General features: G+C 47.1%; 1 protein-coding gene and 1 non-coding gene across 2 annotated transcripts in view; both read left to right on the top strand.

Annotated features, from left to right (window-relative positions):
* lasp1 (LIM and SH3 protein 1) overlaps window positions 1-22177 on the top strand; it is a 187223-nt gene that overhangs the window by 44859 nt on the left and 120187 nt on the right. Inside the window, exon 2 of the mRNA XM_070864522.1 lies at window positions 3914-4008. Coding sequence (XP_070720623.1) covers window positions 3914-4008 — 95 coding nt within the window. The remainder of the gene's footprint in view (window positions 1-3913; window positions 4009-22177) is intronic.
* trnav-gac (transfer RNA valine (anticodon GAC)) lies at window positions 17219-17291 on the top strand. The gene has a single exon. It is a non-coding gene; the product is annotated as a tRNA-Val (tRNA).

Below are 22177 nucleotides of genomic sequence, written 5' to 3'. Positions count from 1 at the left end.
TGGCCTCTCTGAATAAGATGGCCCAGATTTGAGGCGGTTTCTGCCGATCAGAAAGTGGATTGGAGTCTGTGCAAAGCAGTACATACCATTTTTTTTGTGTAATTCTAAAGGTTAATGGGATGGGGCAGATTACAGCAGCTTGGCTGCTATCCAGTAGGAAAGTAGGCTGTAAACCCTTGGCAGAGAACTGAGTTTAGTCCTGTGGGTATGGGAATTCTTTAATGCACGGTATTTGGATGCAGTCCAGGAAGAAATGGTTCCTTCATAAACCGTCTGACACATTTTGAAGTCTCATGTGCCTGGTAGAAGTTTGGTTAACCTTCCAGTCTTCAGTGTCCTCTGTTGCTCACTCTTCCACATCCCCTCCCTGCCCCGTTTATTATCTCTTGGCTCCCACCTCCCGAATTCCTCTGATAATCCAGCTTGCTTCGCTGCATTTTTCTGCTACCGAACCAATGTTTTCTTATTGAATTTTTCCTCCGCTGACCTGCCATTTCCTGCAGCTGTCAGTTTGTTGGAATTCCCAGGTTCTGGGCCCATAGCTGGGCTTGCTGTTGTCTGAAGCCGGATACTGTTGCATATTGCAACCCGGGTTCAGCCTAAAGAGCTCGGTGGGCTTGGAAGAAAATGTGACGTGTGTGTGTGTGTGTGTGTGTGTGTGTGTGTGTGTGTGTGTGTGTGTGTGTGAGAGAGGCGCGGTTACAAAGCTTGTCACAACCTTCCCAAGGTGCTTCGCGGGAGCGATTATCAAACAAAACTGGACACTTCAGCAACACAAAGGTGACGTTGGGGCAGGTGACTAAAAGCTTGGTCAAATAGGAAGGTCTTAAAGGAGGAGAGAGAAGCAGAGGTTTGAGGGAATTCCAGAGCATACAAGACCCAGGCAGCTGAAGGCACGGCCATCAATGATGGAGCTTTTAAAATAGGGGATGCGCAAGAGGCCAAAATTGGATGAGCGTAGAGATCTCGGAGGGGTTTAAAGTTGGCGGAGGTTACTGAGATGGGGGAAAAGGGTGAAACCGTGAAAGGATTTGAAACATGAATAGTAATTTTCAATTGGAGGTATTGGTAGACCAGGAGCCGATGTAGATCAGCGAGTGCAGGAGCGACGGGTAATATTCCTGTTAAACTGCTCGGCCGTGGGAACACAGCGCTTGAGATCTTTTGCCAAAATCCACGGTAGCTACGTTGATTAATAGCTGCTCTGTTCATTGTCTGGACAAAGAGGGCTGGGTTGGGGGAGGGGGGTGTGGGGAGGGGGGAGGGGGGATCAGAGGTCAAGCTACTGCTTTGCCGACCATCCAGATTACAAGTCCATGATGTGGGTCACTTTGGAAAATCATGGTAAGAGGGACAGACATGGGGAGGGGTAGTGAGAGTTTCCCCGTTCAGTACCCTCCCCAAGACCGCCTGCTTCCACCTCCGTAACATCGCCCGACTCTGCCCCACCTCCACTCATCCGCTGCCGAAGCCCTCATCCATGCCTTTGTAACTTCGAGACTTGACTATTCTAATGCTCCCCTAGCCGGGCCTCCCATTTTCTACTCCTACATAAACTTGAGCTAATCCAAAACTCTGCTGCCCCGTGTCCTAACCAATGTCCCTGTAAGCTGTGCTTTGTTCTGCACGCCCTGTTTCCTTCACTACGCGGTTAATAAGAACATTATAGGAGCAGGAATAGGCCATTCGGCCCCTCGAGCCTGCTCTGCCATTCAATAAGATCATGGTTGATCTGATCTTGGCCTCAACTCCATTTCCCTGCCCCCTCCCCAAAACCCTTGACTCCCTTATCATTCAAAAATCTGTCTTATCTCCATCTTAAATATATTCAATGACCCGGCCTCCACAGCTCTCTGGGGCAGAGAATTCCAAAGATTCACGACCTCTGAGAGAAGAAATTCCTTCTCATCTCCGTTTTAAATGGGCGACCCCTTATTCTGAGACTATGCCCCCTAGTTCTAGATTCCCCCACGAGGGGAAACATTCTTTCTGCATCTACCTTGTCAAGCCCCCTCAGAATCTTGTATATTTCAATAAGATCAGCTCTCATTCATCTGAACTTCAATGAGTACAGGCCCAACCTGCTCAACCTTTCCTCATAAGACAACCCCTTCATCTCCGGAATCAACCTTTTATATTTCTGCACATGTGCAGTATTTACAATGCTAAGCCTGTAAGCGACCTGCACAGGGTTTTTCCCATTACTGCGCCGCTTAGAGGGATCATTGATCCTAACTCGCATCAAGTCCAATTCACCCATCACCGATGCTCCCCCTCATCTTTTTTCCTTTTGGGTGCACGGCCCATTCAAAATACATGTGTGGATTTTGGCGGGAGGTCCCAACGCTGTGTGTTCACGCGGCTGGGCGGCTTAAAGGGACTGTTGCCCATCACCCCCTGTGCTCGCTGATTTACATCAGCTCCTGGTCCACCAACAGCCCACATTTAAAAGCCTTGTTTTCAAATCTCTCCATGGCCTCGCCCCCTCCTTATATCTGTAACCTCCTCCAGCCTTACAACCCTCCGAGATCTCTGCGCTCCTCCAATTCGGGCCTCTTGTGCATCCCTGATTTCCATTGCTCCACCATTGGCGCGGCCGTGTCTTCAGCTGCCTGGCTCTCTCTCCTCCTTTAAAACCTTCCTATTTCCTAGCATTTCTTTGTGGCTCGATGTCAAATTTTGTTTGAAGTTCCTTGGGACATTTTACCACGTTAAAGGCGCTATATAAATACAAGTTGTTGACTAGATTCAGAGAAATTCCTGATCTGAAAAGTTCTATTTAGTCCACCAGCTAGGACAGTATGGCATGTTTTGTTTTCAATGTTATGAGCGCCATTGCAAAATGAGCTGCAATTCATTGGAATAGATACCCTGTTCATCCTTTTATAGTTTACAAAATAAAGCAGTTCACCAGTATATGTTTGACCTTGTGTCACTATAATGCTGAGCAGTCTGATTTTCAGAGACTTGAAGGACAAGTGGCAGTGTGTGTGTGTGGGATTACATCATTGAATATATTTAAGGTGGAGATAGACAGGTCTTTGAACGATAAGGCAGTTGAGGGTTATGGGGAGTGGGCAGGGAAGTGGAGTTAAGGTAGAAGATCAGCCATGATATTAAATGGCAGAGCAGGCTCAAGGGGCTCAATGGCCTATTTTTTATGTTCTTATTACAGCACCCTGTCCACATAATAATAAAAAAAACATTTATTTATATAGTGCCTTTTGGAGGGGAGGGAGAGAAGGAAAATTTGGTAAGGGAGAAGATTAAAAAGGGTTTTTGAAGGCACCAGACCAAATCTGACGCACAGTGAGATGACCCCAGTGGGCAATTTTACATAAAAATACAAGGAAGTTGCATCACCGAAACGAGCATTTCGACCCAACCTGCCCGTGCTGGCATTTACCCTCCACAGGGGCAAATGGTTCAACTCTCACGTACCCGCCCTGTTGCAATATTCCTTCACTCCTCTTTTCTTCTCTACCCATCCAGTTTAATCTCGAATGTTGACGCAATTTCTGCCTTGACCACGAGCCCGAGGAGTGAATTCCATAGCCTCAACTCTCCGTGTATACTCGTTTCTCTTGCTGTCCTCTTTTAAATCTCTTGCATTTAATCTGGCACCTAATTCCAGACCCTCTCGACTCCAGGAGAAGACTGTCTGATTCTATCTACAACCCGTCCCATCCTTTCTTAATTTTAAACACTTCTATCTCCTCGTCGGTCTGCATTGACGACCGCCCATCCAGTCAAGGACGAGGCCGCCTCCCGTGTCTCTCCTGATTTGTCCGATCGATGCCAAGTTGTTTATATTTTCTCCTAATTGGCCGATGGATATCTTGAGTGCCAAACATTTTTGCTGTATTATTACAAAAATAATTAACAATTCCCCTGTTTTCTGTTCTTATTACAGTTCTGGCATAAAGCATGCTTCCAATGTGAAACCTGCAAAATGACTTTGAACATGAAGAATTACAAAGGCTATGATAAGAAGCCTTACTGCAATGCGTAAGTATTTGTTTCTGCATTCCTGTTGCTAATACTTGATTTCCCTGTGAGCTATTTCATAATGACACATGATGGTGATTCTGCACGTTTCTTCCATTACTGACATCAAGGCTACAATTATTTGAGAAAAGTGGTCCAAGCCCCTGGGAAGTGGTGAGCTCTGTGGAAACTGTGGCACTTGGCACAGTTGTGTCAGCCCGGCTCGGTCTAGTAGCACTTGTTTCTGTGTCAGAAGGTCATGGTTTGGAGACCATGTCCGCTTGGCTCGCCAGAGGGCCAGCCGTGGCTCAGTGGATAGCACGCCCGCCTCTGAGTCAGAAGGTTGTGGGTTCAAGTCCTACTCCAGACACTTGAGCACACAATCCAGGCTTGACCCTTCAGTGCAGTGCTGAGGGAGTGCTGCACTGTCTGAGGGTGCCGCCTTTTGGTTGAGACCTCGGGTGGATGTAAACGATCCCACGGCACTGTTTCAAAGAAGAGCAGCGGAGCTCTCCCTGATGTCCTGGCCAATATTTGTCACTCAATTAAAATCGCTAAAAACCACATTATCACATTGCTGTTTGTGGGATCTTACTATGTGCAATTGGCTGCCGCATTTCCTGCATTACAGCAGTGACTACACTTCGAAAAAGTAAAGTGCTTTGGGACATCCTGACGTAGTTAAAGGCTCTATATAAGTGCAAGTGTTTTCTTCTCTATCCCTGTTGACTGCATTGTTGACTGAATCAGACGGTTATGGTTTCAAGCCCCATTCCAGCACATACTCTAAGCTGACGCTCTGTGCAGCACTGAGGGAGTGCTGCATTGTCACAAGTGCGATCCTTTCAATTAGATGATAAACTGAGATTCTGCTCTTCCAGTTGCTCAGGTAAGTAATAAAGATCCCAATGGCGTTCTTTGGAAATAGAGCAGGAGGGAGGTCCTGGTGTGCTGGCTAACATTCCTCTCCCAATGAACTCCAAAGAAGAGTGGATGAACTGATTGTCCTACTCATTGCTGTTTCTGGGATATTACTGTGCAGAAAATAGCTGCTGTATTTGTCTACATAGGGGTACGGTAGCAGAGTGGTCATGTTACTGGGCTAGTAATCCAGAGGCCTGGACTAATGATCCGGAGACATGAGTTCAAATCCCACCATGGCAGCTGGGGAATTTAAATTCAGTTAATTAAATAAATCTGGAATGTCAACAATGGTGACCATGGAGCTACCGGATTGTTGTAAAAACCCAACTGGTTCATATTGTCCTTTTAGGGAAGGAAATCTGCCCTCCTTAAAACATACCACTTTGACCAAGCTTTTGGTCACCTGTGCAAATTTCTACTGGTGCGGCTTGGTGTCAAACTTATATCTCCTAATCCTCCTGTTTCACTGCATTAAAGGTGCTATATAAATACAAGTTGTTGTCCTTACCCGGCCTGGCCTAGATGTGACTCCAGACTCACAGCAATGTGGTTGACTCTTAATTGAGTGTCTCGTTGGGCTGTTTCAGAGGGCAGTTGTCAAGAAGGCGGCTCACCACCACCTTCTCGAGGGCAATTGGGGATGGGCAATAAATGCTGGGCTTTGACCACGTCCCGCGGATGAATATTGAAAAAACTGCACAATGATGGCAATTCAGTGTAAGCGATGCACTTTGGGGCATTTCGAAGAGATGCGATGAAGCACTATATAAATGATTCATAGAATCATGCAGCAGAGGAGGAGGCCATTCGACCCATCGTGCCCGTGCCGGCCCTTTTGAAAGAGTGATCCAATTAGTCCCAATCCCTTCGCTCTTTCCCCACAGACCTGCTCATTTTCTATGCATGCCTCTTTTTCCTGCAAAAATATGCCTGTCAGGGAGGAATGTGTTTTTTTTTTAGCGTGGGAAAAATCACATCCTGGACTGAGTGATGTAAAACCAACTCTCGTCCAAGAAAAACTTCTCCACTTTCTGCTAATTATTTTCTGCAGGTGGAGTGAGGGCGAGAAAGAGAGTTTCCGCTAATCTCTCGGGCAGTGCTGGGTTAAATATAGCCCTGAAAGACAACTCCTGCTCATTTCTGCTGTCTTTTTTTAATATAAGGTGGCTCTTGTCCAGTACTGAATTCTTTGAGAGCGAGGAGCTGTTTTTCCCCTCTCTCCTTTTTTTTGTTTAAAAACCCCCACCAATGCTTGTCCTATTTGGTTTCATCAAGTCTTTTACTTCACATCCCACTTAACATTTTTTGTGTGCGTCTTTCTGGCTTTTCTTTCCCTCAGTAGTTTCCTCTCCTCTTCCGGTTTAGTTTTTCACGGTGACAAAAGCCGCTTTCTGTTTTTATTAAAGTCTGGTGTTTTTGAACCTGTTTTCTCACGTTGCATTCTGTGCATTTTTCTACACCGTGATTTGTTGCGATCTGGAATGGCATTCAGCACAGGAGGCCACTTAGCCCATCGAGCCTCTGCCCACTCTTTTTGAAAGATCTACCAATTAGTCCCTTGGCCCGCAATTTTCTCCCCTGCAAATATTTTTTTAAAAAAGACTTGCATTTCTATAGCGCCTTTCACGAACACCGGACGTCCCAAGGCGCTTTACAGCCAATGTAGTACTTTTGAAGTGTGGTCACTGCTGTAATGTAGGAAACGCGGCGGCCAATTTGCGCACAGCAAGCTCCCGCAAACAGCAAAGTGATAATGACCAGATAATCTGCTTTAGTGATGTTGGTTGAGGGATAAATATTGGACAGGACACAGGGGAGAGCTCCCCTGCTCTTCTTCAAAATAGTGCCATGGGATCTTTTGTGTCCACCTGAGAGAGCAGACGGGGTCTTGGTTTAATGTCTCATCTGAAAGATGACACCTCCGACAGTGTAGCGCTCCCTCAGCACTGCACTGGGAGCGTCAGTCTGGATTTTTGTGCTCGAGTCTCTGGAGTGGGACTTGAACCATAACCTTCTGACTCAGGCGAGAGTACTGCCCTCTGAGCCACAGCTGACAATGTATTTATCCAATTCCCTATTTAAAGTTACTATTTAATCTGCTTCTACCACCCTTTCAGGCAAGCGCGTTCCAGATCACAACTCGTTGTGTCAACAAAATTCTCCTCCTCTCCCTCTCTGGCTCTTTTGCCAATTACCTTAAATCTGTGTGCTCTGGTTACCAACCAGTGGAAACTATTTCTCCTTATTTACTTGATCAAAACCCTTGATATTGTGATTTTTAAAAAAAAATTGAGGTGAAGTGGAAGAAAATCTTTCCCATCTTGCCTTAAGTCTTGGAAGATTTCTGCCTTCCAAGTGAGATATTCTGCTGTGTGTTGAAGCTGTAATGGAAAGTGTGTAGGGTTGCTATGCTGGATGGATCAGGTCTGTGGGCCGCCTTCATTTCACCCTCCTCGTGATTTATTTCCCCTTTCCCCCACCCCCCAACTCTGATGCCGTCTGATAATCAATTTGTATTCTGATGCCTCCTGCTTCTGGATTTCAACCTTGAATAACTGCCAGTCACATGGGGGGCCAGGCGAGGATTATGTCTGTATACAGACAGAGTTAATGGACAACTTTCCAGGCAACTCCTTGCTTTTATTTAAAAAAAAATTCTACAAAATAATTAAGGAAATTCTTCTTTTCGTTCCCCCACCCAAAGAGGGTTCGATCCTCTTGTGTTCTAAAAATGCAAACATGTGCTTCTCTCTTGGTGGACCTCACTTCGACATGTAACCCTTCGCAACTTATCTTGTGGTGGCTAAGACCCACTTTATTTTTTAATGAGCCTTGTGAACAATCCTGAGATTTGCTGGCTACGTGTGTCGGGCTGCCAACTTTCCAGGATTGTCATGGAGCCTGCAGGAATTAAACATTAATCACCTGGACTCTGCTGCAAACCCAAGAGAAATATCATCGGGGCATTAAAATATATATACTTTTCATTGAGCACTTTTGTTAATTAGTTTCAAAAATATTGAGAGATGGTGGAGAGATGGAGAGATGGAGAGAGACGGAGAGACGGACTGCAAGAGGGGGAGACACAGACACCGAGAGAGCGAGAGGGAGAGACACCGGCACAGACAGAGAGAGACAGAGAGAGAGAGAGAGAGAGAGAGAGAGGGACAGAGATGGCTAATTGACTGGGTGGGGCGGACAGAGACTGGGGGTCATGTAACGAAACCTTCAGGAATGTGTCCAACCATAGGGGCTCCCAAACTGTGGTACATGCACCCCTCAGGGTACGCGTGACATCTCTGGGGGTGAGGGGGGTTACGCGGGAGAAATTGTTTAATGGTGGATTTTATTTATTTATTTTACTTGGTGCATTTTCAAAATAGGCTACTTAGGCACAGCTTTAAAACTCTCTTGGAATTTGTTATATAAAGTAGTTAATTTAGAATCATAGAATGGTTGCAGCACAGAAGGAGGCCATTCGGCCTGACGAACCCGTGCCGGCTCTCTGCAAGAGCACTTCAGCCAGTCCCGCTCCCCCTCCGTAGCCCTGCAAATTTTTTCTGGTATTATCCAATTCGCTTTTGAAAGTCACGATTTGAATCTGCCTCCTCCACCCTGTCGGGCAGTGCATTCCAGATCCTAACACTCACTGTGTAAATAAGGTTTCCCCTTATGTTGCCTTTGGTTCTTCTGCCAAACACCTTTAAATCTGTGTCCTTTGGTTCTCGATCCTCCTGTCAATGGGAACAGTTTCTCTCTATCTACTCTGTTTACACCCCTCATGATTTACTTCAAGGTGTACCAATGTGCAATGTTTGGGCATTAAAGGGGTTAAAATATTAAACCTGTGTGCTGCTAGGGGTACACGGGCAGCTGGTTAATCGGGAAGGGGGTACGCAATAAGTAAAGTTTGGGAACATGTGCGATATATGTCTGCCTGACGTTTGACTTGAGATCGGCATAGGATGTCAATGTAACTGGGTGTGCATTGCTGGGAGGCCAATCTTGTGCAAGTCTCCTGGGCCAACAGTGCGTAGGCAACTCTTTTGTTTTGTTTTTAACTTTTTAATTCAAAACAGAGAAGTGGCCCTGTTCCTCTGCCCTGCCCTTGACCTGGGCAGGTTCAGAACATTTTCCAGGCCTTGCTTTACACTGGATTACATAGAATCACATAGAATATACGGCACAGAAACAGGCCATTCAGCCCAACCAGTCCATGCCGGCGTTTATTCTCCACTTGAGCCTCCTCTTGTTTTTCCTCATCTAACTCTATCAGCATAACCCTCTATTCCCTTCTTCCACATATGCTTGTCTAGCCTCCCCTTAAATGCATCTATACTATTCACCTCAACCACTTCCTGTGGTAGCGAGTTCCGCATTCTCACCACTCTTCTTTGGGTAACGAATTTTCTACTGAATTCCCTATTGGATTTCTTGGTGACTATCTTATATTGATGGCCTCCAGTCAGGGGCGGATTAACTACAGTGCAGATGGGCCCGCAGCCCCAGGCCCACCAAATAAATAGGTCAGACCAGCTGTCACCGACATAACCAGCCCAAGACAGATCACACGACGAAGAAACACCGGGGTGGATGCGAACGTCCGTCCTTCGGATGAGGCGTTAAACTGAGGTCCCGTCTGCCCTCTTTGATGGACGTAAAAGATCCCATGGCACTGTTTCGAAGAAGAGCAGGGAAGTTAAACATTTTTTTATGGCAGAGCAGGCTCGAGGGGCTCTTATGTTCTAAAAGCAGAAAGGAAGATCAGGAAAAAGGACAGCAAGATGTAGCTACCTCAATAAAATTGACTGAGTTTTTCCAGTGCTTTCTAGTTTTTCTATAGTATAATACTATAGTATTAGGCAATCCCTCCTATTGAGGATGACTGGCTTCCATACCAAAAAGGGATGAGTTCACAGGTGTTTCAATGAAAGACCTGACATTCCAGATCCCGAACTACATACTGAAGGGTGGAAGATGCCTGTGCGTGGATGCTTCTAATGTGGGGTTGCACACCAGCCACCACACGGACTTGACAGAGCTGGGTCTTGGTCCAGTGGTCGAGTATTGCAATGTTACCAGAACCAGAATATATACTTGCTTGATACAGAATATATGCTTTCATTGTTGAATATACCGGCCTATTTTTTCTCACATTCAGAATCAGAATCATGTACGTAATGTAATGAACATGAACAAAGATAACTATTGGTCCATTTGCATCAGTTTTCCCCAGATCCTTAATCCAGCCCTGAGCCCAGTTTTGCTCTTCCCCACAAGTCAACCTAACCTCAGTGGTGGGAAAATTATTGGAAAAAAATCCTGAAAGACAGGATAAATCTGCATTTGGAAAGTCGAGGATTAATTGGGGACAGCCAGCACGGATTTGTTAAGGGACGATCGTGCTAGACTAACCCGATTGAATTTTTTGAGGAGGTAACCAAGAGGGTCGATGAGGGTAGTGCATACGATGTAGTATATATGGACTTTAGCAAGGCTTTTGATGGTAGACTGGTCATGAAGGTTAAAGCCCATGGGATACAGGGCAAAGTGGCAAGTTGGATCCAAAATTGGCTTGGAGGTAGGAAGCAAAGGGTAATGATTGATGGATGTTTTTGTGACTGGAAGGATGTTTCCAGTGGGGTTCTGCAGGGCTCAGTAGTGGGTCCCTTGCTTTTTGTGGTATATATCAACAATTTTAGATTTGAATATAGGGAGTAGGATTAAGAAGTTTGCAGATGGCTGTGTTTGATAATGAAGAGGAAAGTCATGGGCTGCAGGATGATATCAATCTACTGGTCAGGTGGGCAGAGCAATGGCAAATGGAATTTAATGCAGAGAAGTGTGAGGTGATGCACTTTGGGAGGGCTAATAAGGAAAGGGTATACACATTAAGTGGTAGGCCACTTAATAGTGTAGATGAACAAAGGGACCTTGGAGTGCTTGTCCACAGATCCCGGAAAGTAGCAGGCCAGGTGGATAAGGTGGTTAAGAAGGCATACGGAATGCTTGCCTTTATTGGTCGAGGCATAGAATATAAGAGCGGGGAGGTTATGCTTAAATTGTATAATACTTTGGTTAGGCCACAACTGGAGTACTGCGTGCAGTTCTGGTTGACGTATTTTATAGGAAGGACGTGATTGCACGAGAGAGGGTGCAGAGAAGATTTACTAGAATGCTGCCTGGAATGGAGAATCTTAGTTATGAGGACAGATTGGATAGGCTGGGTTTGTTCTCATTGGAACAGAGGATGTTGAGAGGAGACCTCATCGAGGTGTATAAAATATTGAGGGGCCTGGATATAGTGGATAGTAAGGGTCTATTTCCATTGGTGGATGAGGCATAGTTTTAAAGTGATTGGTGGAAGGTTTAGAGGGGTTTGAGGGGGGGTGGGGGGCGGGCTGCTTCTTTACTCAGAGTTGTGGGGATCTGGAACTCGCTGCCTGGAAGTGTGATGGATACAGAAACTCTCACCACTTAAGAGATGGTTGGATGGGCATTTAAAGAGCAGTAACCTGCAGGGTTACGGACCTAGAGCTGGTAATTGGGATTAGACTGGATGACCTTTTGTTGGACGGCGCAGATATAATGGTAAGTACTGCAGGGAATAGAATACGCCCAGGGTGATCTCCTGGACTAGTTTCGATCGCCTGGATAGGTCGGAGAGGAATTTTCCCAGATTTTTTCCTCCCTAAATTGGCCTGGGTTTTTATCTGGTTTTTGCGCCTCCCAGGAGATCACATGGCTCCGGTTGGGGTGGAGTGTAGAATGTTTCAGTATAAGAGGTGTCGCAGTTGTTTGAGGCGGACTGATAGGGCTGGGTGCTCTTTGCCTTTCTGTCATTGTTCATAGGTTTATGTAACCTTTAGAGTTGCTGATCAAGGGCCGTGTGGCACTTTGTCGGCCGGCGCGGACACGATGGGCCGAAATGGCCTCCTCCTGCGCTGTAAATTTCTAAGTGGAAACACTCTCTCTGTCTCCCACTCGATCAAAGTCTTTCAGAATTTTGAAGACCTGTATTAGGTCAGCCCTCAGCTGCCTTCCTCGGGCAGTGGGCTCTGTGTGAAGAGCTGAGCATTGTAACCGTAACTGTACCCAACCCCATTGCTCCCGATGCCGACAAAAGGCAACGTGGTGGAAGCTTACACCAATTCGCTGGAGAAATACCACCAACGATGCCTCCGCAAGATCCTACAAATCCCCTGGGAGGACAGACGCACCAATGTTGGTGTCCTCGACCAGGCCAACAATCCCCAGCATTGAAGCACTGACCACACTTGATCAGCTCTGCTGGGCGGGCCACATTGTCCGCATGCCAGACATGAGACTCCCAAAGCAAGCGCTCCACTCGGAACTCCTTCACGGCAAACGAGCCAAAGGTGGGCAGAGGAAACGTTACAAGAACATCTTCAAAGCTTCCCTGATAAAGTGCAACATCCCCACCGACACCTGGGAGTCCCCTGGCCAAAGACCGCCCTAAGTGGAGGAAATGCATCCGGGAGGGCGCTGAGCTCCTCGAGTCTCGTCACCGAGAGCATGCAGAAAACAAGCGCAGGCAGCGGAAGGAGCGTGCGGCAAACCAGACTCCCCACCCACCCTTTCCTCCAACAACTGTCTGTCCCACCTGTGACCGGGATTGTGGCTTTCGTATTGGACTGCTCAGTCACCAAAGAACTCACTTCAGGAGTGGAAGCAAGTCTTCCTCGATTCTGAGGGACTGCCTATGATGATGATATGATGATTGCCTGTATGTGAAGGAGCCCAAACCTCAGCAGGAATGAGACAGAAGTTTATTTTTAAAAACCCCGGTATCCCCTGGATGGGATGGGATGGGAGTGGGGGCGGAAGCGGAGAAATAATTCTATCTCTCATCCCTGTAGAACAGCGATCAGATATGCGTGGAGGGAGGGTGATTGCAGTTTTACATTCTACATATGCACATTTTAAAGTCAATTAGCTTAGCTTTTTCAGTGTTCTCCATTTTTGAAAATGCTAATTATTTCAGTTGCGGTTGAGTTACAAGGTCTGGGTTTTTTTTTTGTTGTAAACGGCACATTGAAATTCTTTTAAAATGAGCATTCTTTCCCCTGGGTATGGAACAATTTAATTAGTACTGCATGATATTTACCCGTTTACCAGGCTCTGAAATTCATTCATTCCGTGGAGGTCTTTCTGGCCCCAGTTCTTCGCAGCTTTTATATTGTGTTCCGTGCCGTGGCCTCTGATACTGGGGCTGAACTTAGCAATTCTAAAAGGAAGGAAATAACTTGATTTATATGGCACCTTGTAGGATGTCCAAAAGAGCTTTTACAGCCAATGGCGTACTTTTCTGCCCTCTTGAATATTCCTCATTATAACTGCTCAACCATCGGTGGTCGTGCCTTCAGCTGCTTGGGGCCCCAAGCTCTGGAATTCCCTCCCTAAACCTCTCCGCCTCTCTCCTCTCTCCTTCCTTTAAGCCGCTCCTTAAAACCTACCTCTTGAAGCAGGCTTTTGGTCATCTGCCTTAATTTCTTCTTTTGTGGCTCGGTGTCAAATCTATCTGTTTTGTCTGTAACACTGCTGTGAAGCGCCTTGGGATGTTTTACTACGTTAAAGGCGCTATATAAATACAAGTTGTTCTGATGTGTAGTCGCTATTGTACTGTAGGAAACGGGACAGCCAATTTATGCACAGCAATCTCCCACAGACAGCGATGTGACAATGACCAGTTTATCTGTTTTTGTTATGCTGATTGAGGGATAAATACTGACCCCAGGACACTGTGAATAACTCCCCTGCGCTTCGAAATAGTGCCATGGGATCCTTTTACGCCCACCTACTAGAGCAGACAGGGCCTCGGTTTAATCTCATCCGAAAGGCAGCATCTCCGACAGTGCAGGGCTCCCTCAGCACTGCACTGGAGTGTCAGCCTGGATTTTTTGTAGCCACGTCTTTGGAGAAGGACTTAAATGCACAGCGCTCTGACTCGGGCAGGAGTGCTGCCCACTAAGCCATGGTGGTCACCGTGGTGGATTTAGTGAGAGATGAGCGATTATTTACCGGCTGTGCTTTGCTGCAAACTGAACGCAAATTGAATTTCCAACTTCTTCTGCTGGCATCACAGTTGGTAATTCATCAGCTTTGATGTGTCAACATGGAGCGCACCAACTGTAGGCATCTGCTGTGAAACTCTTCAGTATTCATTATGTTGTTCCACACTCGGCCGAGCTCGATCTCGCCTTCGCCCACCATCCAAAACGTGACCTTTTTAACTCCCCTAGACGTTGCCTAGCGATTTTGAGTGGGAACCCGAGCTGTGTTTCGATTCTTAGTACCCTCTCCCACCCGCCTGGTCATATTGCAGGTGCGGAGTCCGAATATCTCCTCCTTCAGCTCGGTATGTGATGGTCTGATTAGGCTCCTGAGAAACACCTTGGAGTGGTTTACTAAATTAAAGGCGCTATATAATTGCAAGTTGGGGTATTTCAGCAAAGAAATTCTGCACCCAATCTTCTCCCCTTGTTGCTTCTTCCCTGAAGGTGGCAATTTGAGATATATCATTCCACCATTGCTGGTTGATCACATTCCAGTGGTCATTCCACATCTGGCTCTCTTTTCTCTTGAAAAAAGAAGGCTGAGGGGTGACTTAACAGTGGTCTTTAAAATTATGAAAAGTTTTGATAGAGTAGACAGAGAAAGAGAGAGAGAGAGAGAGAGAGAGAGAGTAAGTATTTCCACTTGAGGGGAGGAGCAAAACTAGAGGCCATCAATATAAGATAGTCCCCAAGAAATCCAATAGGGAATTCAGAAGGAACTTCTTTACACAGAGAGTGGTGAGAATGTGGAACTTGCTACCACAGGGAGTGATTAAAGTGAATAGTATCAATGCATTTAAGGGGAGGCTAGATAAGCATATGAGGGAGAAGGAACTAGAGGGTTATGCTGATAGATTTAGATGAGGAAAGACGGGAGAAGGCTCCAGTGGAGCATAAACGCCAGCATGGACCGGTTGGACTGAATGGCCTGTTTCTGTGCCGTATATCTTAGGTAATCATGTAATATTGACGGTGAATGTTGGCGATCTGCTTAATTCTGTATGGTATGACCCTGCTGCCATCGTCGCTTGACTTGCATTCCTTTACACTTGCAGCAGCGATCATCAGGTTGGTCATCAGAAGTCGAAGCCCTGGTGGTTCTTCTGGTCCCCCTTCCCTTCCCTTCCCCACAGTCTCCCAGCTTTCCCAGTCCACGAGACACTGAGGGCCAAGAGTATCTCCTGAAACCCTACTTTATAATCAGAATGATGCAGCAGCTGCTGTAAGCAAGTTGAACACGTTTTTACTGAGCCGGAGGGGAAGAATAGAGTAAATCTCGGGCACAATTTCTTGCTGTCAAGCTGCTGAGAGCAGTAGGGAATATGTTGTTCGAGTTGAGCGAATATTTGCAATCTACAGCCGTTGGGACATGTATAGCTGTGTGGCACTTGAAGCAAAAGCAACTCGGCCCTGTTTGTGTTTATATCTTTCACTTGCATGTTTGCTCTGTTTGAATTTTATGGGTTTCGAGGTTTGGAAAGGCCTGTGTTTAGAATTGTTCCCCTTATTGGCAATTCGATCCCAAATCAGAACTTCAGGATCTGTTGGGAGCTTCGCTCCACATTGTCTCTGGAGAGGTGCCTGTGCCACAGATTCCTGACATCCAGCTGTCGCACATCTGGCGGTAACCCCAAGGTGAACTGGCCCGATTTGCTGAGATTGGCCAATGGATAGACCCATTTACAACACACAGGCAGATAGATGTTGGCACCTTTTGAGGTACAGGTGCGACATCCAAAATCTGAAGTTCCAGAATCCGGATACCGGGCCAATCCATGGCGGGGTCAATCCGGAAACCGGAAAATGTTCTGAAATCCGGACTCCCCTGCCTCGGCCTGACTTCCCCCGGCCACGGCCCGATCGACAACCCCGATCTCTGACCAACCGACCTCCTCCCCCCCCACCCTCATCTACCTTCCTCGGTCCAGGCAAAGACATTCCGGAAATATCGAACAGCCTCAGTCCTGAGGTTTCCGGATTTCAGACATCACACCTGGATATGTAAGGAAATAGGAACACGGATTTAATCTTCAGAAGTGATCCCCGAGGCGTCATGTGCGCAATTGGCTGTCGAAGACACACACAAATGGTCGAACACCTGGTCCTGGAGCACGGTTGTCCAATACATTAGCCACTAGCCACATGTGTTCGCCGTGGGTTCAAGTCCCACTCCAGCAGCTTGAGCTCAAACTCTAGGTTAGCACTTCCGGTGCAGTGCTGAGAGAGATGCTGCACTGTCTGAGGTGATGTCTTTTGGATGCGACGTTAAACCTGAAGTCCCGTCTGTTCTGTCGTGGATGTAAAAAAAAAAAAAGCCCATTATCTTGCAGAGCAGGGCGTTTTTTTTTTTCCCCGGCGTCCTGGCCAATATTCCGGCGCCCTGCAAGCAACATCCCTAAAACAGATTATCTGCTGTTTGTGGGACCGCGCTGTGTTCAAATAGGCTGCCGCGTTTCCTACAGCACAACAGTGGCTACACGTGGCTGTAAAGCATTTTGGGACGTCCTGACATCGTGAAAGACGGACGCTATATAAATGCAAGTCTTCAACTGTGTTGGCAACGAACATGGGTCCAAACAACAACCAAAGTCATTTGATTTCTTGTATCGGGATTTGTTCTCTTGTAGTCTGTGGCCGATTTTATTTTTTGAAACGAGGTTAATTTTTCTTGAGTTCCATGATCGTTAATCCTGTAATGCTGTGCCCATAAATGTAATCACTTTAGTCTTTTGTCAGTTTTCTGTGAATGGGCTTGGCTGTTGGTGCAACAGATTGACTGACTGTCGAGGTCAGGATCCCAGTGGATGAGAATCCAAGGCACAAGAATGTTTTAGTATCTGGCCCTGGTTCAGCTCTCTCGCTCATAGCTCCTACATCATAAGCCTGGAATAGTGTGGGAAAATGCCGCACCACCTGTGACTTGGACGGGGCCCAGTATTGGAATAATAAAGGCGTCTTAAGGATTTTGCCCGAGGCGTCTGCTGCTGCTATTTATAGCCGGTCTGGGAGAAGCCCGAAGTGCTTTTATTAATTTGCCAAGGGGGTCCTGGGGGGATTGGTGCTGAAATGGAGACCCTCGGCCCTTGTGCTGTATTGTTTCTGTAAGCACAGGCTGTAATGTATGCATCTGTAAGTATGCTCACAGGCACTTTAAACACAACACTCACGATGGCCGAGTGGTCTAACGTGCTGCATTCAGCTTCCAATCTCCTCTGGAGGCTTTAATACCAACTGAAATAGCTCAGTTGGGAGAGCATTAGACTGACGATCTAAAGGTTCCTGGTTCAATCCCGGGTTTCGGCAGTGGAGGTGGCCCTTCTTGAACAGGGGGCACTTGATTTAATGTTTTTTGTTCACAACAAAATAGTTGTAGAGCTGTTGAGCACTTGAATGAAAGTTTCTGGAGTGTGACACCCGACAACCCCCGCCCCCTTAATCAGGAGTCACTTGATTATTGTTTCTACAAAAATAGTTGTAGAGCTGTTGAGTTGTTAATGGTTTAGTCAGTCACGTGATTAAAAAAAGAAAGACTTAGATTTATATTGCGCTTTTCATGACCACCAGACGTCACACAGTGCTTTACAGCCAATTAAGTACTTTAGGAGTGTAATCACAGTTGCAATGTGGGAAACGTGGCAGCCAATTTGTGCACAGCAGGCTCCCGCAAACAGCAATGTGATAATGACCAGATAATTTGTTTTTTTGTGATGTTGATTGAGGAATAAATATTGGCCAAGACACCGGGGATCACTCCCCTGCTCTACTTCGAAATAGTGCCATGGGATCTTTAACATCCACCTGGGAGAGCAGACGGGGCCTCAGTTTAATGTCTCATCTGAAAGACGGCACCGCTGACAGTGCAGCGCTCCCTCAGCACTGCACTGAGTGTGTCAGCCTAGATTTTTTTGTTGTTGTGCCCAAGTCCTTGAAGTGGGATTTGAACCCACGACCTTCTGACTCTGAGGTGAGAGTGCTACCCACTGAGCCACAGCTGACACCGGCACAGATGTTCACAAGACTCAATAAAACCCCAGCCAGTTGGGTCTAGTTCATCCATGATGAGGTATGTAGTTGTGAGCCTCATGGATGAACTGGTAATGTGTCGTGTGATTGTTAAACCTTTGTTAATAAATCAACTAGTTCTTGATCGCAATGTGTTGCTATGAATTCTTAAACCAAAAACCCATGAAATAGTGTCAGCTGTGGCTCAGTGGGTAGCACCTTGCCATAGAATCAGAAGGTTGTGGGTTCAAGTCCCACTCCATGAACTTGAGCACGTAAATCTAGGCTGACACTCCAGTGCAGTGCTGATGGAGTGCTGCACTGTCGGAGGTGCTGTCTTTTGGATGAGACGTTAAACCGAAGCCCCGTCTGCTCTCTCAGGTGGACGTAAAAGATCCCATGGCCACAATTTCGAAGAAGAGCAGGAGAGTTATCCCCAGTGTCCTGGGGTCAATATTTATCCCTCACTCAACATAACAAAAACAGATTATCTGGTCATTATCACATTGCTGTGTGTGGGAGCTTGCTGTGCGCAAATTGGCTGCTGCGTTTCCCACATTACAACAGTGACCACACTCCAAAAGTACTTCATTGGCTGTAAAACACTTTGGGACATCCGGTGGTCATGAAAGGCGCTATATAAATCCAAGTCTTTCTTTCTTTTTAAATACATTACACAGGTGGTCCTGTGGCAAGCAACGGAGCCCCCCCGCCCCCCCCCCCTCTACCCCCATTGCTAAGAGTGAGGGATTCCTGCTCTATTGATGTTGGATCCTTTGTTTAATATATCTCCTCCTGTTGCTGACCGCGGGAGATCTCTGCACTCATAGAATCTTGGAATGTTGCGGCATTGAAACAGCCCATTTGGCTCATCAGGTCTGTGCCGGTGTTTTTGCTCCACATCTCGTCTAAGCCAGCACTCCTGCTCGCTCCCCATACCCTTCCGTATTGCTCTTCAACAGGCAACCATCTAAGTGCCCTTTAAAAGATGTTCTGGTTTCTGCGGCACTATTTTGGGGGCTGAGAATTCCACATTCTAACCACCCTTTTGTGTAAAGAAATCCTTTTCTAACCTCCCCTTCCTGAAGATTATTTTATTCTAATCATAGAACAGTCATCATCATAGGCGGTCCCTCGAATGAGGATGACTTGCTTCCACATGGGTTCACAGATGTTTCAGTGAAGGACCCGATGTTCCAGTCCTGAACTCCAATTGAGGGGGTGGAAGATGCCTGTGCGTAGATTTTTTTAACGTGTGGTGACCGTTGCACACCAGCCATCACACGGGCTTGACAGAGCGAGGCCTTTATAAAGGTTAACCAGGACGACTGGAGACCTGCTCTGCTGCACGAGCCGAGTGCGCACACACATCGCAGTGTGGGCTGGTCCCTGCACTCTCATTCGCCGCACCTCCGCCACGATCTCTCGCCACTCCTCCGTCACAAACATTCGCCGCACCTCCGCCACGATCTCTCGCCACTCCTCCGCCACAAACATTCGCCGCACCTCCGCCACGATCTCTCACCGTTCCTCTGCCACGAACACAACACAAGTAATGCAGTGGCTGTAAAACGCTTTGGGACTTCGTGAGGGCACAGAAGTCGCTATATAAACACAAGTCTTTCCATTTCAAATCACTGTACTTTGTTTTAAAATCAATAGTTCTTTGACAATCAATTGTGGTATTTTTTAAACTGCCTCCTGTTTGATTCCCCAATCCGACAGCTTCGTGGGGCAGAAGCTGCCTATGGCTGGGCGGCACGTGCACCCTTAAAGGACGGGTGGGGGGTGGGCGCACTGCTGCGGCCGCCAACAGGCAATCCAGCACCCCCTCTTGAATGCCGGGCCACTGGTCTGGCTGACCCCCCCCGCCCCCTGCTGGCCCAGTGGGCCTCGCAGTGAACGGGTGAGACATTGCGACGTGTTGGCGTGACCACCCTTTTGTGTAAAGAAATCCTTTTCTAACCTCCCCTTCCTGAAGATTATTTTATTCTAATCATAGAACCATAGAACAGTCATCATCATAGGCGGTCCCTCGAATGAGGATGACTTGCTTCCACATGGGTTTACAGATGTTTCAGTGAAGGACCCGATGTTCCAGTCCTGCAGGCGTGACGCGGCACATCTGCGTCGCGCTTATATCATCGCCGCCATGCTGACGCGGTTAGTGCAGCGGTGATGCGCACCGCCCCAATACCATCTCCAGCTGCACCCGAAAGCACTGGGAGGCGGTTTCTTGAACTAACGGCCACATTTCCCGCCTCATCCCTCCCACTCCCGCCGGACGCTAAATTTTCCGGCTAATTCGAAGTGCCCTCCCCAATTTCTCGCTGAGGGCAGTTTTGGCCCCCCGGTGTTTTGTATTAATTCAGGCAAACTTTCTCCCCACCCTTGACCTCTTGTCTCCCTTCCATTTTTACCAGCAAGAATGCAGCAGCAATCTCTGGCCTTTGATCGCGCGGAGGCCGGGAGTTGTTGCGGTGACTGCCTGCTCCTGATTGGTGGAGCAGCGCTAGCTGCCTATTTAAGGAAGTGACTCGACTCTGCTGTGAACGTAGATCGAGCGAGCCATCAGTGACTGTGAGGGGGCCGCTGGCTGGAGCAGCCACGGTGGTGGTGCAGCAAGTGATCTGGAGCAGTGTGAGCTCGAAAGATGATTCCACGTCTTAATAGAAGCACATCTTTACTGAGGAGGTAACGGCAGAGTGAGGCTCAAATAAATTTGCACTGTCGGAGGTGCCATCTTTCGGATGAGATGTTGAACCGAAGCCCTGGCTGCGCTCTCAGGTGGACCTAAAAGATCCCAAGGCACTATTAAGAACATAAGAAATAGGAGCAGGAGTCGACCATTTGGCCCCTGAGCCTGCTCCGCCATTCAATAAGATCCTGGCTGATCTGATCTGATGGACTCAGCTCCATTTCTTTGCCTGCTCCCCATAACCTTTTACTCCCTTATCGCTCAGAATCCTGTCTGTCTCCGCCTTAAATATATTCAATGATCCAGCCTCCTCCTCGGCTCTCTGGGACAGAGAATTCCATAGATTTACAACACTCAGAAGAAATTTCTCCTCATCTCAGTTTTAAATGGGGAGGCCCCTTATTCTGAGACTGTCCCCTAGTTTTAGTTTCCCCTATGAGTGGAAATATCCTCTCTGCATCCACCTTGTCGAGCCCCCTCATTATCTTATAAGTTTCAATAAGATCACCTCTCATAAGAGCAGGGGAATTATTCTCGGTGTTCCAGCCAATATTTATCCCTCAACCAACATCACGAAAACAGATTATCTGGTCATTATCACATTGCTGTTTGTGGGACCTTGCTGTGCGCAAATCAGCTTGTCGAGTTTCCTACATTACAACAGTGACTACACTTCAGAAGTACTTTATTGGCTGTAAAGTGCTTTGGGACATCCTGAAGCCATGAAAAGCGTTATATAAATGCAAGTCTTATTCCAATAGTGCCGTGGGATCTTTTACGTCCACCTGAGAGGGCAGGTGGGGCCTCTGTTTAACGTCTCGCCTGAAAGATGGCACCTCTGATAGTGCAGCATTCCCTCAGCACTGCACTGGAGCTTCATCCTGGATTATGTGCTCAAGGTCAGAATTGAACCCTTGACCTTGTGACTCGGGGGCGGGGGTGCGTGGGTGTTGCCCAGTGAGCCATGGCTGCCAGTAAGGGAGGGAAGTTCCCTCACTCGCTTTCACCAAGTACTACCCATTCAACCATGACTCTGTTTCGTTCTGGTGACCTGGGTCAGATTGAAGAGGCCTCGTGTGTAAACTCTATCCTGGCACTTTGTTGTTCTGCACAGTGGTGCACTGCCGACTGGACTGTTTCCAATAAATTGCAAACCGTGCGCGGCCTTACTTGACGGCTCATTCCACACGAGGGCAATCCGCACTGGGGACCGCGTTTCTGCCGAAGAGCAGTTGTAATGTACTTCATGGGTTCTTTGCTTATTAATTCATAGCATCACATTGCTAATAAACCAACTAGTTATTAATAGCAAAGGTTTAACAATCACACTGCACATTACCGTTTCATCCACTAGGCTCACAACTGCATACCTCATCGTGGATGACCTAGACCCAATTGGCTGGGATTTTATTGAGTCTTGTGAATATCATGTGACTGGCTAAGCCACTCACAGTGTACCAGCTCTGCAACTATTTTAAGTTGAAACCAT

The sequence above is a fragment of the Pristiophorus japonicus genome, chromosome 21 (genome assembly GCF_044704955.1).
Source record: "Pristiophorus japonicus isolate sPriJap1 chromosome 21, sPriJap1.hap1, whole genome shotgun sequence".
NCBI lineage: Eukaryota > Metazoa > Chordata > Chondrichthyes > Pristiophoridae > Pristiophorus > Pristiophorus japonicus.
This window is presented reverse-complemented; position numbering and strand designations above follow the sequence as displayed.